Source organism: Artibeus jamaicensis, unplaced genomic scaffold (assembly GCF_021234435.1).
Source record: "Artibeus jamaicensis isolate MK-2021 breed Jamaican fruit bat unplaced genomic scaffold, CSHL_Jam_final contig_511, whole genome shotgun sequence".
Lineage (NCBI taxonomy): Eukaryota > Metazoa > Chordata > Mammalia > Chiroptera > Phyllostomidae > Artibeus > Artibeus jamaicensis.
The window spans coordinates 3,140,654-3,155,078 of NW_026521866.1; the positions used below are offsets into that span (position 1 = coordinate 3,140,654).

The following is a 14,425-nucleotide window of genomic DNA, read 5'->3' on the forward strand; positions in this document are numbered from 1 at the left end:
AGGCCGGTTCCCTGCAGGCCATTTCCCAGCAGGGGGCGCACAAAAGGCAACCATACATTGATGTTTCTCTCCCTCTCTCCTTCCCTTCCCCTCTAAAGATAAATAAATAAAATCTTTTAAAAAAATCAAAATTCTAATCTGTGAACATGGGAAATTCACAAAGCATGAAAATTCCGAAGACACTGAGGCAAAAGTGGGCATATGTGATACTGTGGACAAAGTATGAAAGCAGAGCAGGGAGTCATGGATTGGGGAGATATAATGGACAGGCTCCTGCTTGGAGTCTTCTTGTCTAACAGTTATGCTATGGTTCCTGAAGCAGGTTTTCCCATCTGAATCTCTTGGGCTGGAAAGGGGAGAGGTGCATAGATTCTTCTGAGTCTTTTGTGTCTTAATAACAAGCTTAAAATCATCTTCATGGAAGGCAGCTTATAGTGGAAAAACTTTGGTCCCCTTCAGTACTCCTTACACTATGAAATAAATTCGGTCTCATCCATGTGCTTCAGCTGAGTGCGATGACAATATAGGAACACTGCTGAAAGTATTCAGAATAAGACCTTTAAAACTTCAGGTTTTGCATATTTTTACTTTATCTTTTTAAAACTATTTCAAAAGAGAAAAAGGTAGACAAGAAAAGGAAGAGAAAAAATATTCATTTAAAATATAATTCCCATACTGAAAATATATCTTAAAATCTCAAAAAATCATTATGAAAATTAGTGGTAACTTTGGTTTGTTTACAATTTTCCCCAGACTGATTACAATATAATTAACTTATAATGACAGAGAATCTTATAAGAATTCATTTCCTAGGATTGAGTTGATCTTCATTCAGTACCTACAGAATAACATCTCCTTAAATTCTTCTTCAATGAATAACTAAGTCTAGTGAAGATTTTTAAAATTCATTATGGATGAGTTAATGTGCCATTGTTGACTGCTCACATGGAATTGTTGTTCACCATTGTGCCTGGAAATATGCCTAGCTGTAGGTGTTCAAAAACTACTTGTTAAAAGAATGGACTTTTATATTATAACTTCTTTGTCTGTTTTCTTTACCATTCATAGTTCACCATTCTCATATATACAAATTTAAATTAATTTTTCTGTAAAGCTCGGGTAAAGGCACAATACTTGTTCATAGCAGCATTATTCAAAATAGCCAGAAAGTAGAAATAATGCAAATGTTTATCATATGATAATGGAGAAACAAAATGTGATCTGTCCATACAATGGAATATTATTCATCCATAAAAAGAAATGAAGTACTGATACCTGCTACTGCATGGCCTTCTTTAGAAAAGAATATTTTACTACTGTCTCAGAAAAAACTAAACACAATTGTAAATACATTGTAGTATACTTCTGTCCTCCCAATACACAGTGAGAATGTGGTCACAATATTAAGAAATATAATTAATTGCTTTTAAAGTAGGATTTAGGGAGTAATGAAGCTGCCCTTTGATAATTTTTTTAATTTCATTTTTCAATTACAGTTGACATTCAATATTGTTTTATATTAGTTTCAGGTATAGAGCATAGTGGTCAGATAATTATATAATTTATGAGACGATCTCCCTGATAATTCAAGTACCCACCTGGCACCATACATAGTTATTACAATATTATTGATTATATTGCTTATGCCATACTTTACATCCCATGACTATTCTGTAACTATTAATTAGTATTTCTTGATTTCTTCATCTTTTTCAAGCAGTTCTCCATGCCTTCTCCCATCTAGCAACCATCAGTGTGTTTCTGCATCCATGATTCTGTTTCTATTTTGTTTGTTTATTTTGTTCTTTAGATTCTACATATAAATAAAATCATATGGTACTTAACCTTTCTCTGCCTGACTTATTTCATTTAGCATAATACCCTCTAGCTCCATCCACGTTGTCACATATGATTATTTTATTCTTTTTTATGGCTTAGAAATATTCCATTGCATAGCTGTATGAGTTCTTTATAAATTTTGTATATTAACCCCTTATCATATGTATCATTAGTGAATATCTTCTCCCATTCAGTGAGTCATCGTTTCACTTTGTTAATGGTTTCCTTTCCTTTACTATATCAAACTAAAAATTTTTGGAATTTTTAGTTTGCATTTGTTTATAAGCATTTGTTTATTTTTTATTTCCCTTGCCCAAGGAGATATATCAAAATATATATATTCCTAGAAGAAATGTCTGAGATTTTACTGCCTATGTTTTCTTTTAGGAGTTTTATGGTTTTGAGTCTAACATTTAAGTCTTTAATCCACTTTGAGTTTATTCTTGTATATTGTATATTTTTACATGTACCTGTCCATTTTTCCCAGCACCATTTATTGAATAGACTGTTCTTGCCCCATTGTATGTTCTTGCATTTTTTGTCAAATATTAATTGACCATATAAATGTGGGTTTATTACTGGGCTGTGAAATTTACATATCTGTTTTTATGCCAGGACTATGCTGTTTTAATTACTATAACCTTTTAGTATAGTTAAATATCAGGTAGTGTGATACCTCTAACTTTGTTCTTTCTGAATATTGCTGTAGCTAGTTGGGGTCTTTGTGGCCCCCCATATAAATTTTTGGATTATTTGTTCTAATTCTGTAAAAAAACACCATTGGTATCTTAATAGGGATTTCATTGAACCAATAGATTGTTGGGGTAGTGTGAACATTTTAGTGATATTAATTTTTCCTATGCATGAGCAAAATATATACACTTTCACTTATCTGTATCTTCAATTTCTCTCTTCAATATCTTATAATTTTCTGAGCACAGGTCTTTTACTGCCATGGTTAAGTTTATTCCTAGGTATTTTTTTATGCTATTGTAAATATGATTGTTTTCTTAATTTTTCTTTCTGATAACTCACTATTGGTATATAAAAATACAACCAATTTCTGAATATTAATTTTGCATCCTGCTACTTTACTGAATTCACTCATCAGTTCTAGTACTTTTGCAGTGGAATTTTTAGGGTTCTCTCTATATAGTATTCTGTTATCTGCAAATAATGACAGTGTTGCTTCTTCCTTTCTAATTTGGATGCCTTTTATTTCTTTTTCTTGCCTGATTGCTGTGGCTAGGACTTCCAATACTGTATTGAATAAAAAGTGAAAGTGAACATTCCTGTCTTGTTCCAGATCTTAAGGAAAATTCTTTTAGCTTTTCCCTGTTGAGTACTCTATGTTGTTAGCTATGGGTTTGTCATGTAAGGCTTTGATTATGTTCAGGTATATTTTTATTTGTTTTTGCTTTGCTGAGAGTTTTTTCCCTTTGATAACTTTATATCAAAAACATTCATATGTGGGGGCAACTTTCTTCACAAGTCCCCCCGTGTGCCACAGATGAGAGTAAACATGACTGAGACATGATCTGCTTGGGGAGGAAAGGTGGCCAGTTTCCCAGAGGACAAAGGCGTTGAGCCCCTTTCTCCAAGGGCTTTTATTAGGTCGTAATACACAGGAATACAGGGCGGCAAGGATCAAACAATAGATAATATTTCAAAGAAATCTGAGGGCTTAGTCTGAGTCAGAGTCTGTCAGGAAGGGAATTTGAAGAACTTTTAGGGTTTCCTGCTTGGACCCTTAACATGGATGAAAACACTCTTAGCAGAGCAGGTTTCACAGGATTTTTAGGCATTCTTTGTTATGCCAGATCCCTCCCACCCCGCCGGATGATCCACTCTAGCAAGGCAAGGACCTGCACCCCTCCCCATCAGGTTTTCAGGCTTAAGGGGATTAGAGCCAGGAAGCGCTTCTCCCAGAGAACATGGGGACTTGGGCTATGTCAAAGCCTGGGGCGGAGGGAGGGGAACAGTGAGAGTACATTGCTCCCTCTTTGTCACACACACACACCTCCCCCCCTGCCACCGAGTTCTTCCATGATGGCCTCCCAAGTGATCGTGTCTGGCCTAGGTTGCCCCTCCTCTGAGGGGTCTTACTCATAAAGGACTTCGGACAATGCTTTGGGGGCAGGGAGAAAACTGAGGCAGCGTTTGCTACCAGAGATGAGCTTTGTCTTCTGCAGCTTGAATTCCAGAGGTCACCAACTCCTCCTTAGCTACAGGGGGTAGAGTTATAATTCCTAGAACCAGGCAGAGTGGTCCACAACATTCATAAAGGAAGAAAAACCTTTCATAAGATAATGTATGTGTCAGTAGTTAGAATTATGTGTTTTTGTTATACCTGTGAAACAAAAATTTTAACTTCCATGGCTGAAAGTCTTTTTCTTGATGTATTTTAATATTATTTTTATTGATTGATTTGAGAGAGAAAAAAGATAGAGGGGAAGAAAAAAGGAAAAATACCAGGTCCTGGAGCATGAAGTCTAAACCACTAGCAACACAGCCAGGTAGAAAAGGCAAGCATGTCCACTGTCCTGGAGTTGTTGAGTTTTTTTATATACCAAATAGGGGGAAGAAAGATACAACACATTCTGAAAGAATTTTCATTTCTGTAGACAAGGGATATGAGAGAAGCTGATGCTGGAATAGGCACAGGGTAGACAAGGAAGAAGTGTTTGCTCATGTGGATAAACTGTGGGCAGCATATTGGGAAGTTCATGTGTAAACAAGAAGTGGAGGCTCCTGGGATTCCATGGCACCTGGCTATTCTTTTAGCCACCCAGAAGTTAATCAGAAATTCCAACATATACTCTGGAATATGAGTGGTGTTGTTAGCTGGCCTACAGTTTTTAACTGATTAGTCCCTTTTTGTCCCTTCCATCTTCTGGCCCACTCTAATTTAACTTAGGACATTTAATAATTTTCTTCTTGTCACACCAAACTTCCTTGATCACATAATAATTAGAATCCATGATATCAAAGCAACCTCTGAAATACAAGCTTTATTCCATTATATTAACATAGGGAAATCTAAACACAAATAGAACTAGCAGTTTTGTTCCCATGAAAACACTTATGTGCACGGTATGCCATTGCTTCTTATTCTACTTGATATTAATATGAATCTAGAGTGTTATATGTGATTTCTGTGAAGAAGGAATGAAAGATTCCTCATACCAGATACCTGAGGCAGGCAGTAATTGCTACAAAAAAAAAGTCACTTTGCTGTTGTTGCCAGTGAAAATGGGGTTCTTCTACAGAGTCGTGAGAAAAGCAGTTTGGTGACCACCGCATGGGAGGATGAGGTGTAGTGGTAAGATTTATTGGAGCAGTATCTAAGGACTTCCTCCAGATGCTCAGTGTCTCAGTCACAACCAACCAGGTGGCTCAGCTCCATTCTGCTGTGGAAGAAGTCCAGCATTCTCTTCCCCACACCCAGAGAAAGTACCAGTGTCCAGAGAGTCTGTGCCTTTGGCCCAGCACTGTCAGTTCGGTCCAGTCAATGCCAAAGTTTAATCCAGCTCAGTCTCTGTCCCCATACAGCTAGTTTAGTCTCTGTTCTTGGCTGTGCTCCAGCTGGTGCTTAGAGCTGTGCTTGGAGCCTGCCCATAGACCCTCATGGCTGCAAGGAGAGACAATGTGCAAACAAATGGGCAAATGCGCAAACAGGTGCTACTGAGATGGGCCTTTGTTAAGCTTTGATTATATTACCTAGGGCTTGGGAATGGTTAGGCTTTTTTTCAAACTAACCAATCTCTTTCCTGGTTCCTTGCGGGCTTATGTTGTACCCTCCCTATATTCAACTCTATCTTTTTCCCAGACTAGAGACCTCCTCTTTCTGGCCACCATCTTACATCATGGTAAGGTATCTGAAGCTATAAGTTCCAGACCTAAGCCTGATTATAACTTCCACTGAGTCAGGTTCAAACAGTCTAGCTCCTTCTCTTTTGTTAACTCCTAGCTGGTTACATTAACACTATGACTCTCCACTAAGATATATGTAGTGACTAAATATATCTTCTAAAATCAACAAGACCTAATCGATTATTTTTCAAAAAAAGGAATAATTTTATCTACAGTTGAACATGTTTAATGACATCTCAGATCTCTTCAAATAAGAAACTCAGTGTGAAGTGAATGTTGATCTGAGGGTTCATTTCTCATTCTAATTCTGCCTCTGACAAGTGGTATGATCTGAACAAATCAGTATACGTGGCCTCTGAAAATAGAGTGGCTCTCATGACTGCCTTCTCAGAGGCTTTATCCTGAAGTCCTAAGAGCTCCATTCTTTCCCCTTGGTCAATCACATGTGTCCTTATGAGGCTGAGAGATGGGTGCCTGCTAGAAAATGACGCTGTGACAGACACACAATGGTGGGCCTCTGCAGAAAGAGGAGGTACCGGAGGGCTTCCAGTGACCAGGAGCCATGTCAAATGCAATTTGTGCTTGTTTCCTTATTTTATTTCATGTAAATGATGGAAGAATTTACAGAGTTTTGCACATTCGTGTAAGTTGAAATTAAATGAACTTTGAACTCTCTTTTAACTCCTAGACTAAAAAATACATTTTGTTTTTCCTGCAGTATACCAAGATTCACTATTAAATATTGTTTTCCAGATGTTAATCTTGGCGACAATTAATTGTATTTAGGACATGGTTAATTATGTCCCAAGACAGCTCAGTGGTTCCTAGAAGAGAAATATCTGCTAGAACGCCTCACTTGTCAAATTTATCAGGAAAGCTCAGCCAGCACCACCTCTATGCACCAATTGTTAAGAACCTTCCATGAGAAGAAACGCTGAGGGAAATAAATACCTCTGCTTTATGGCACATGACAAATGCATCACACCTGCCAGTGACTTACCTATTCCCCTATATTGTTCATCCTCTGAGCCACGAATTCAGTAAATGTTTGTGGAATATAGGCATGAGCTGGACAATTGTAGCCCAACTCCATCAAATATAATAGAAGAAGAATGCACACTCATTATATTTTATTTTAAATATCTAATATCCTATAACTTAATTCAAAACCACTTTAAAGTTAATACTTCTTTTTTGGCCTCCTTTAGACCTCAAGTGATCACTGTCTCAGAGAGAAAACTGAACGAGATAATAGCACACTATAGAAGTGATAGGAACTATTCCGCTTTGTCATAGGATTTTGTTACCAAACAGAAAGAGTTTGTCCCAGAACCAAACACTAAACACCAAGAAATGCAGTGGAGAAAGACAATTTTATTAGGAATGGTGCCACCTGCCCAGGAGAATGGTAAGCTAATACCCAAAAGTCCCATCTCCCCCATGTAGTGCAGGTTAGAGATTATACAGGGCAAGTCACAAGACACCGTAGAGAGGTTGGGAGCTGAGTGGTTGAAGGTGAGATAAGTGTAATAAATCATTTTTCATGTCTTGGGGACAGTTCTAAGGTCTGTTCCAGCTTCCCTCTGTTTGGTTTCATTGGGAAGTCACCAACTGTAGGAACTGAAACAATTACTTAGGTCAAGATGCTGTCTTTAGCCTACCAAAATTCCAGACCTTGTGACCATTAGTCAGGTCCAGGCTACTGTCTTCTGCTGCCTCAGGCATTGATGATTATCCTGGAGAAAGAGGTCTCTGAGTGGTGGATATATATATATATAGAGAGAGAGAGAGAGAGAGAGAGAGAGAGAGAGAACGATGATTTCTAGAGCTAGCGTTTAAAGCTAAACTTAATCAAAGTCATGTGGAATATCCTCAGCTCAGGGAGAGGAGGGGCAGCTGCCAAACATGAGGTCAGCCTTCTCTTCTGTGTTTCAGTCTGCCCTGGTCTCTGAAAATATGGCTTCTGGAACTCCACCACATTCTCTAGACTGTCTGATCAGCCTGGAGACCAGACTTGCCATTATTTCATTATTCAATGAATGCAGCTTCAGGGGATGATAACTTATTTTAGCAACATCATTTAGTTATATTAACCTTGCAGTCAATGCAACTTCCCAATTTCCTCAGAAGACAACTGGTAAATCAACTTCTTTTCATCCAAAAATGATCAGTCTTTTATTTTTGTTAACTTATTGGACTCCCTGGTGTTTTATTACTGTTCCCTGTTATACCTATGGAACCCTATTTCTAACACTCAACAGATGGGTGGTCATAGGCCTGCGACTTATCTCTCTGTGCTTCAGATTCCTTACTTGTAAATTGGAGGTGTTAATTAGTGTCTATCTCATAAGGTTTGTGAAGATGAGATGAGTTAATTCATGTGAAGCGACCAGAACAATGGCTGGCACATCAGTACTTAATAAATGTTAGTTGTCATTATCCTCATAATCTGTCAGTTTCTCATGATTATATCACAAACACCCCTGCCTAGTGAGAATTTGTCATTAAACAAACTGTGGAACACAGAATAGGATTAGGGAAGTGGTTTGGTAAGTGCATGTAAAGACAGGGACTCAAAAGAAAGGGAAGGTAGGATGGGGTTGAGCAAAGAAGGGACCTAGGCCCTATAGCCCCACTTAAAATAGATTCTTCTCTTTGTTTTTTATATTCTATTTCTGGAAATGTCTCATGTGAAGAATCAGTTCTACTTTAGGGAAAAGTAATCTTGGCCAAGTTGCTGATGTAGGTAATGTCCTATGCCCTGCCAACCACTTTCAGTTCAGCAAAGCCTTATTGTAGGCAATGCCTACTGTGTGCAAAGCTCTTGCTGTCCACTGGGGGAAAGGAATAAGACTTGTTCTCTGCTTCCACACCGTTCATGATATAATAGGTGGCCTGTCCCCTCAGTCAATCTACTGTGTGTGCTGTGGCAGAAGAAGTGGGCCTTGAAGGCATCCTAGAGGAGGAGGTTTGTGAGGAGGGTGACACAGAGATGAACAGAAGGGGAGCCCAGGGTGTGAGGGAGGAGCATCCATTCTCAAGCTCCACCCTGATCAGGTGACACTTAAATTCCAGGCTTCACTCTGGTTTCACTGCTGCACAGGGGAGGGAAAGGGAAGGAAGAGTGGAGACCAACTATGCCACAAAGAGGAGTTTCGCCTTTTTGCCCAGGTTTTGGAGCACTAGAATGATATAATCATAGCTGTGTTTTAGGAGCATACATGTGACACCAACACACCTCTAATTAGTGGTGCAAGACGCTTGGCAAGTTATCACAGGAGGCACAAAGGGATAGTGAGACTCTGAATTAAAATTATCTCTAAACAGAATTAGTTCTCAGTAATCATTTTTAACCTTATTAGGGCAAGTTGGGCCATCATTTATTTTGTTATTGCTGTACTGAGGAATCTTTATAAGAAAAAAAGGCTATGGCACACTGCTGCCATTTGGAAGCCTGCATTTTTAAAGGGTATATTACACAGTGACAGTTTTGATATATGCCAGTGGGTGTGGGTCCCCATCACTGTTCTCTGCCTGCATAATTTAAAATGACAATTTAACCTGTCAAACTTAAATGTGAGTGAAGTTCCTTGGATATTTATAAAATATCAAATAGAATCATGTCGGTAAATGATGGCTTTCTTAAAAAAATCTAAATTACAGAAAGATATTTTGATGATAGTTACTGGCAACTCAACTATAAGCCATACTTCCAGCCACGGTAAAAATGTGGTGGTACATAGTTTTGAATGTATTTTCTTGCCCATTAGTGAATAAATAAAAGGATATCACGGGATGATAGCTCAAATTGTAGTCAAAAATTGAGAGGCAGGGCAATGACACAATTTTTGTTTTATTTTTTAATGTATTAACAATCCAGTGGTTTCAGGTTCCCTTGAGAAAGTGGAAGTTACACATGCAAATAAAGTTTTAGTCTGCAGACCTGAGTGTTGGTTTTTAGCCCTCTGCCCGGACACCTTAAGGCCTGCCAACTTTAGAGTTTGGGTATTTTTTACATGTAGCTTTAGACGCGTTCTGCACGTTTCAGTAGATATATGCCTAAGAAACTGTGTGTGAGCACGAGTTTTTGTGACTCTGCTAAAGCTTAAGTACTTTAAAAACTGCGCAGAACTCAGTACGGGGCCAGCGCCCTAATCAGCCCAGCACAGTAGGCGGAGTCAAGTCTGAGCTCGCTTCGGTAGGCGTGCTCGTGAGAGTCGGTCCCCACCTCCCGGCGCCGAGCTCTGACGTCACCACCTGCGCCTCACAGCAAAAACAGGAAGTAGGACCAAAACAAAGGAGCGGCATCCCGGCGGAGACCTTCTTTCCTTCATCCTACTAAGGTCTCCGCCCTGGCCGCCCACCCCGAGCAGTCAGTCATCCGACTATGTCTAATATGGAGAAACACCTGTTCAACCTAAAGTTCGCGGCCAAAGAACTGAGCAGAAGTGCCAAAAAATGCGACAAGGAGGAAAAGGCGGAAAAGGCCAAAATTAAAAAGGCCATTCAGAAGGGCAACATGGAAGTTGCAAGGATACATGCTGAAAACGCCATTCGCCAGAAGAACCAGTCGGTGAATTTCTTGAGAATGAGTGCGCGGGTCGACGCAGTGGCTGCCAGAGTCCAGACGGCGGTGACGATGGGCAAGGTGACCAAGTCGATGGCTGGAGTGGTTAAGTCGATGGATGCGACGTTGAAAACCATGAATCTGGAGAAGATCTCTGCCTTGATGGACAAATTCGAGCACCAATTTGAGACGCTGGACGTCCAGACGCAGCAAATGGAAGACACGATGAGCAGCACCACGACGCTAACCACTCCCCAAAACCAAGTGGATATGCTGCTCCAGGAAATGGCAGACGAAGCCGGCCTAGACCTCAACATGGAGCTGCCGCAGGGGCAGACCGGTTCCGTAGGCGCAAGTGTGGCCTCCGCGGAGCAGGATGAACTATCCCAGAGACTGGCCCGCCTGCGAGACCAAGTGTGACAACAGAACTCACTCTGAGGTTTCCTGCCTGTAGCCAACTTTTGAAATGCTCTGTGTATATTAGAGAGAGATTATACACTAAAAACTTTGAATATGCCAGAATGCTGAAATGCTCTTAAGATGCTTCTGCCTTTGGGTTTACAGTGTTCTTAGATACATTAAGGAATTCTGTATAGCTTGTGATGTGTATTTTTATAGCTACCTTTTAACAAGATTAATCTGGAGTATATGGATCTTTCTCAAAAATTTGATCACATCTTTAGTTCCCTTGTATACAGTTTTCTGCCCGAATTGTCAAAATTGAAGGGTATTTTAATTTAGCGTAATTGAAAATTTGTTAAATTGGCGTATGGTGTGTAAAAATTTAAGAGAATGATTTTTTTATTACAGGGCTATAAATACCTCATTCAACTTATGGGCAGTGCTGTTTCTGTGTATCCTTTGTTTTTTGCCATCAAAACGGGACTACAGTTGACTATTAATCTGTTTTCACAACATTAAAATTACCTTAGGACAGTCTTGCGTAATACCCTCTTATTGTTTACTTTGGGTAAATTTTTTGTGTGGTAGTTGTCTTTTATAATGAAAAAGTATGCCACGTAACTTCCATTATAAGGAAAAAGTTTTCAATTATGGTTTTTTTTCATTTGCTAAAGAGGTTTTTAAAAGATTTACAGGGTTTAACGTATGGCATTTCTTTTAAATGAACTTCTCTAACATTTCTAGCTACTTTCCTATTTCAACACTTTAATTAGACTTCTTACAAAATATGTTGATATTATCATGGCAGTCACATTACTCACTCTAACATTGCCAAAGAACTATTGATTGATTTGAGAAAATCCTGGGACTCTAGGTTTTCTTTTGATTTTAACAACCAAAAATAGAAATAAAATTAGAACAGCATTTAACATTATAGTTATTTGCATTTATTACGTTCTTAAAACAACTCATTTAAAAACCTTAGAATTATAAATTGGAATGTTTTACTTAGCCATGCAGGCAGCTGAAAGTTGGGGAAGAAAGATGCAGGATTGGACAGCATGCTTGCTCCTTTAGTGCTGGAGCCTAGCTGCGCTGCCTTCCACCTTTCTGGAATGGCAGTCCCAATTTCTGGCTGAAAAGGAGAACCTGTAGCCAAAACTTTCTCATAGCCTCAAAACATGAAGAACATCAGTTTGCTTTTGAGTTGGCAGGTATGTTAATCTAAGTACTTGTGGATATTTTAAATTCCTCTTTTTGTTCACTGGGAGATTTCTCCATAAGAGAATTCCAGTGTTCCAGAAAATAATTATAGGGACTCACAGGCCCTTTGAAAGATTCACCATTAATAACATGTTTTCCAGGGCAAATGAGAGCATGTTTAAGGGGGTAAACGTGTACAGATGAGAACTGACCTTCATATTTAAGTATCTTTATATCTAACTGGTTGTTGTTCTGAAGTCTTCTGTAAGGGACACCTATTCATTGTCTGCCCCACATCTTTCTAGAATTCCTCCCCTTTTTGTGTCTTATCTCATCCACATGATTGCACAAAGGCAGTTGCGTGAGTACAGCAAGAGTGGTAACCCCTCTTTAGACTGGAAAAAATAATACTTTAAAAATAGCTTAGTGTTGAATCCTTTTGTAAATTGAAGACCCTTCTATAATACAAATATTCCCAACAATAATAATATATTTTGCAAGATTGAATAAGCTTGAGCATTCTTAAAATATGTTCATTTCAAACTATATAAATGTATATTTTTAGGAACCATAAATATTGCTTCAAAAGCATTAGACCCATGAATTATTTTCTCATTTTTGCAGTTGATGAAATGCTGAAATGTAAACCACAGAAGTTTCTCAAATAAATCACTTAAAATTGCAGGTTACTGCATATGATTGTGTATCCTGTTTTAAAAGCTATTTAAGAAAATTAATTCAGAGGTAGGTTTGGTTCAGAAAGCATGGTATTTTTCCAAGCTCACCCTTACCACCTGAATTTCTGTTCAGTTAGCATGGAATTTTCATGCACAGTTCTAGAAGCCCTAGCTATTACTGGTACTTCTTTACTATAATAGTTTCTTCAAGTCAACAAGATACTTCCTCATACTGAAACTTCCCCAGGCTACAAATAGATTTTTCAAAATATTTTTTCTAATTTTTCTAATTTTTTTTTAATTTTCAAAAAGACCCAACTCAAACATACCAAGGAAATATTAAATAATCTTCCATGCAACTACTAGTACAGTTTTTATTTATTTTTATTTTCCTGCCTGCAAATGTACAGTTCCTAACATGGACCTAGGATAAATTTTTAGTTATTTATGAACTGTTTATTTCAGCTCAGATGATATGTGCTTTATTGGAGAACTTCCTTACTAAAGCTATTTATTCTTGATGAAATGTTAATGCATGTATGTGCCTTTTAAATACAGACATTCAATGAGTCTTGGTTGCTGTGTGCCTACCCAGCTGTCTTTGATTTGGAAAAGAGCCACCTAAAATAAGCACCACTGTGATAACCTTACTAATTAAATATAGTCTCAGGGTCAGCCCGACATTCTCACATTGTGAAGCAGAAGTAAGGGACCTTATGTCCTAGATTCTTTCTTTGCAATATGCACAACACCCTCTTGGAAGTGTTTCTGTAGCCAAAATCCAAAGCTCAAGACTTTCAGTACTACTGACAAAAAGCCACAAGCCAGTGGACATTGAACAAACTGATGAGCAGGGCCCCGTCTCCCCACCCAGCCCCCGCCTTACAATCCATGGGCATTAGAAAAATGCCTGCCTTGTTTACTTAGGATTTTTTACAACTAGATGCAAAGCTCCATAAGGAGAAGGACTGACAATGTCTCTTAATGACAATTTCTGCCTTAATGACAATTTCTGGGCCTACTGTGGTTGGTCCCCAGCTCAGTGTGCTCCTGCTAATGTCTTTGTGTGAATGTATACCTTCCTCATGATCATGCCTAAGGCTCTCTAATGACGTGTACACAGTGGGTGAGGTGGGTGCAGTGGGAACATGACTAGAGCCCCATTATATTTCCTCGGAACACTTGTGTCCTTTTCCTTTATAGCATTTTTCCTAATTGAAATGTTTGCTCCTGCCCTTGAGGGTTTATGTATCCTCCCTCCTAAATAGTGTCAGAACAAACCAGCAGTGTTTATTCAGAATGACTGATTACAATAAAAGATTTAAGCTAAAATATATCAGGTGCTGGTTATCTTAGGTTTCTTTCTAGAAATCAAAGACATGCTTCTGCCTTCAGTGGCACTCAATTTAGTTATGTAGATAAGGCATACATATTAAAAGAAAAATGGACATGAGTGTATACAGATGTAGAAAAGTCATCCAGATGAACACAAGAGTAGTGCATTTTACACACTTTGTGTGTTTTATACCTCAACTTTTAAAAATGTTGAGCCACAGTAAAAGGCAATATACCATGCTAATTAAGTCATGAAACAGTAAGTACATGAATAGAAATACAGTATCTGGTTGTTAGAATTGGATTTAGTCTGGGACTTCAAAGAAAAACAAGTGGGAATTACGCAAAGGTCAGAGGCCAAAAACTACATGGGATTTGACTGGAGTGTAGGGTTTGACAGGAGAAAGGGTGAAGAAGAAAGAGATCAGGCAGATTGTGAATGGCTTGGAGGCCATATTAAAAGAGTGGACTTTACCCTAAGGAAAGGAGCAGGAGCGTGAATCACAGAAACTATATTGTCCAGATGAAA

The 14,425-nt window shown here is 38.6% G+C and overlaps 2 protein-coding genes across 4 annotated transcripts in view; both read left to right on the top strand.

Annotated features, from left to right (window-relative positions):
- GNAL (G protein subunit alpha L) overlaps window positions 1-14,425 on the top strand; it is a 163,460-nt gene that overhangs the window by 123,760 nt on the left and 25,275 nt on the right. The gene's annotated exons all lie outside the window — the stretch shown is intronic.
- On the top strand, window positions 9,966-13,860 carry CHMP1B (charged multivesicular body protein 1B). The gene has a single exon (XM_037147986.2). The coding sequence runs from the start codon at window positions 10,100-10,102 to the stop codon at window positions 10,697-10,699; it is 600 nt and encodes a 199-aa protein (XP_037003881.1). The 5' UTR covers window positions 9,966-10,099; the 3' UTR covers window positions 10,700-13,860.

What these genes read in the sequence shown, in the direction of transcription:
- CHMP1B (XM_037147986.2), top strand. Translation starts at nt 10,100, where the DNA reads ATGTCTAATATGGAGAAACACCTGTTCAACCTAAAGTTCGCGGCCAAA.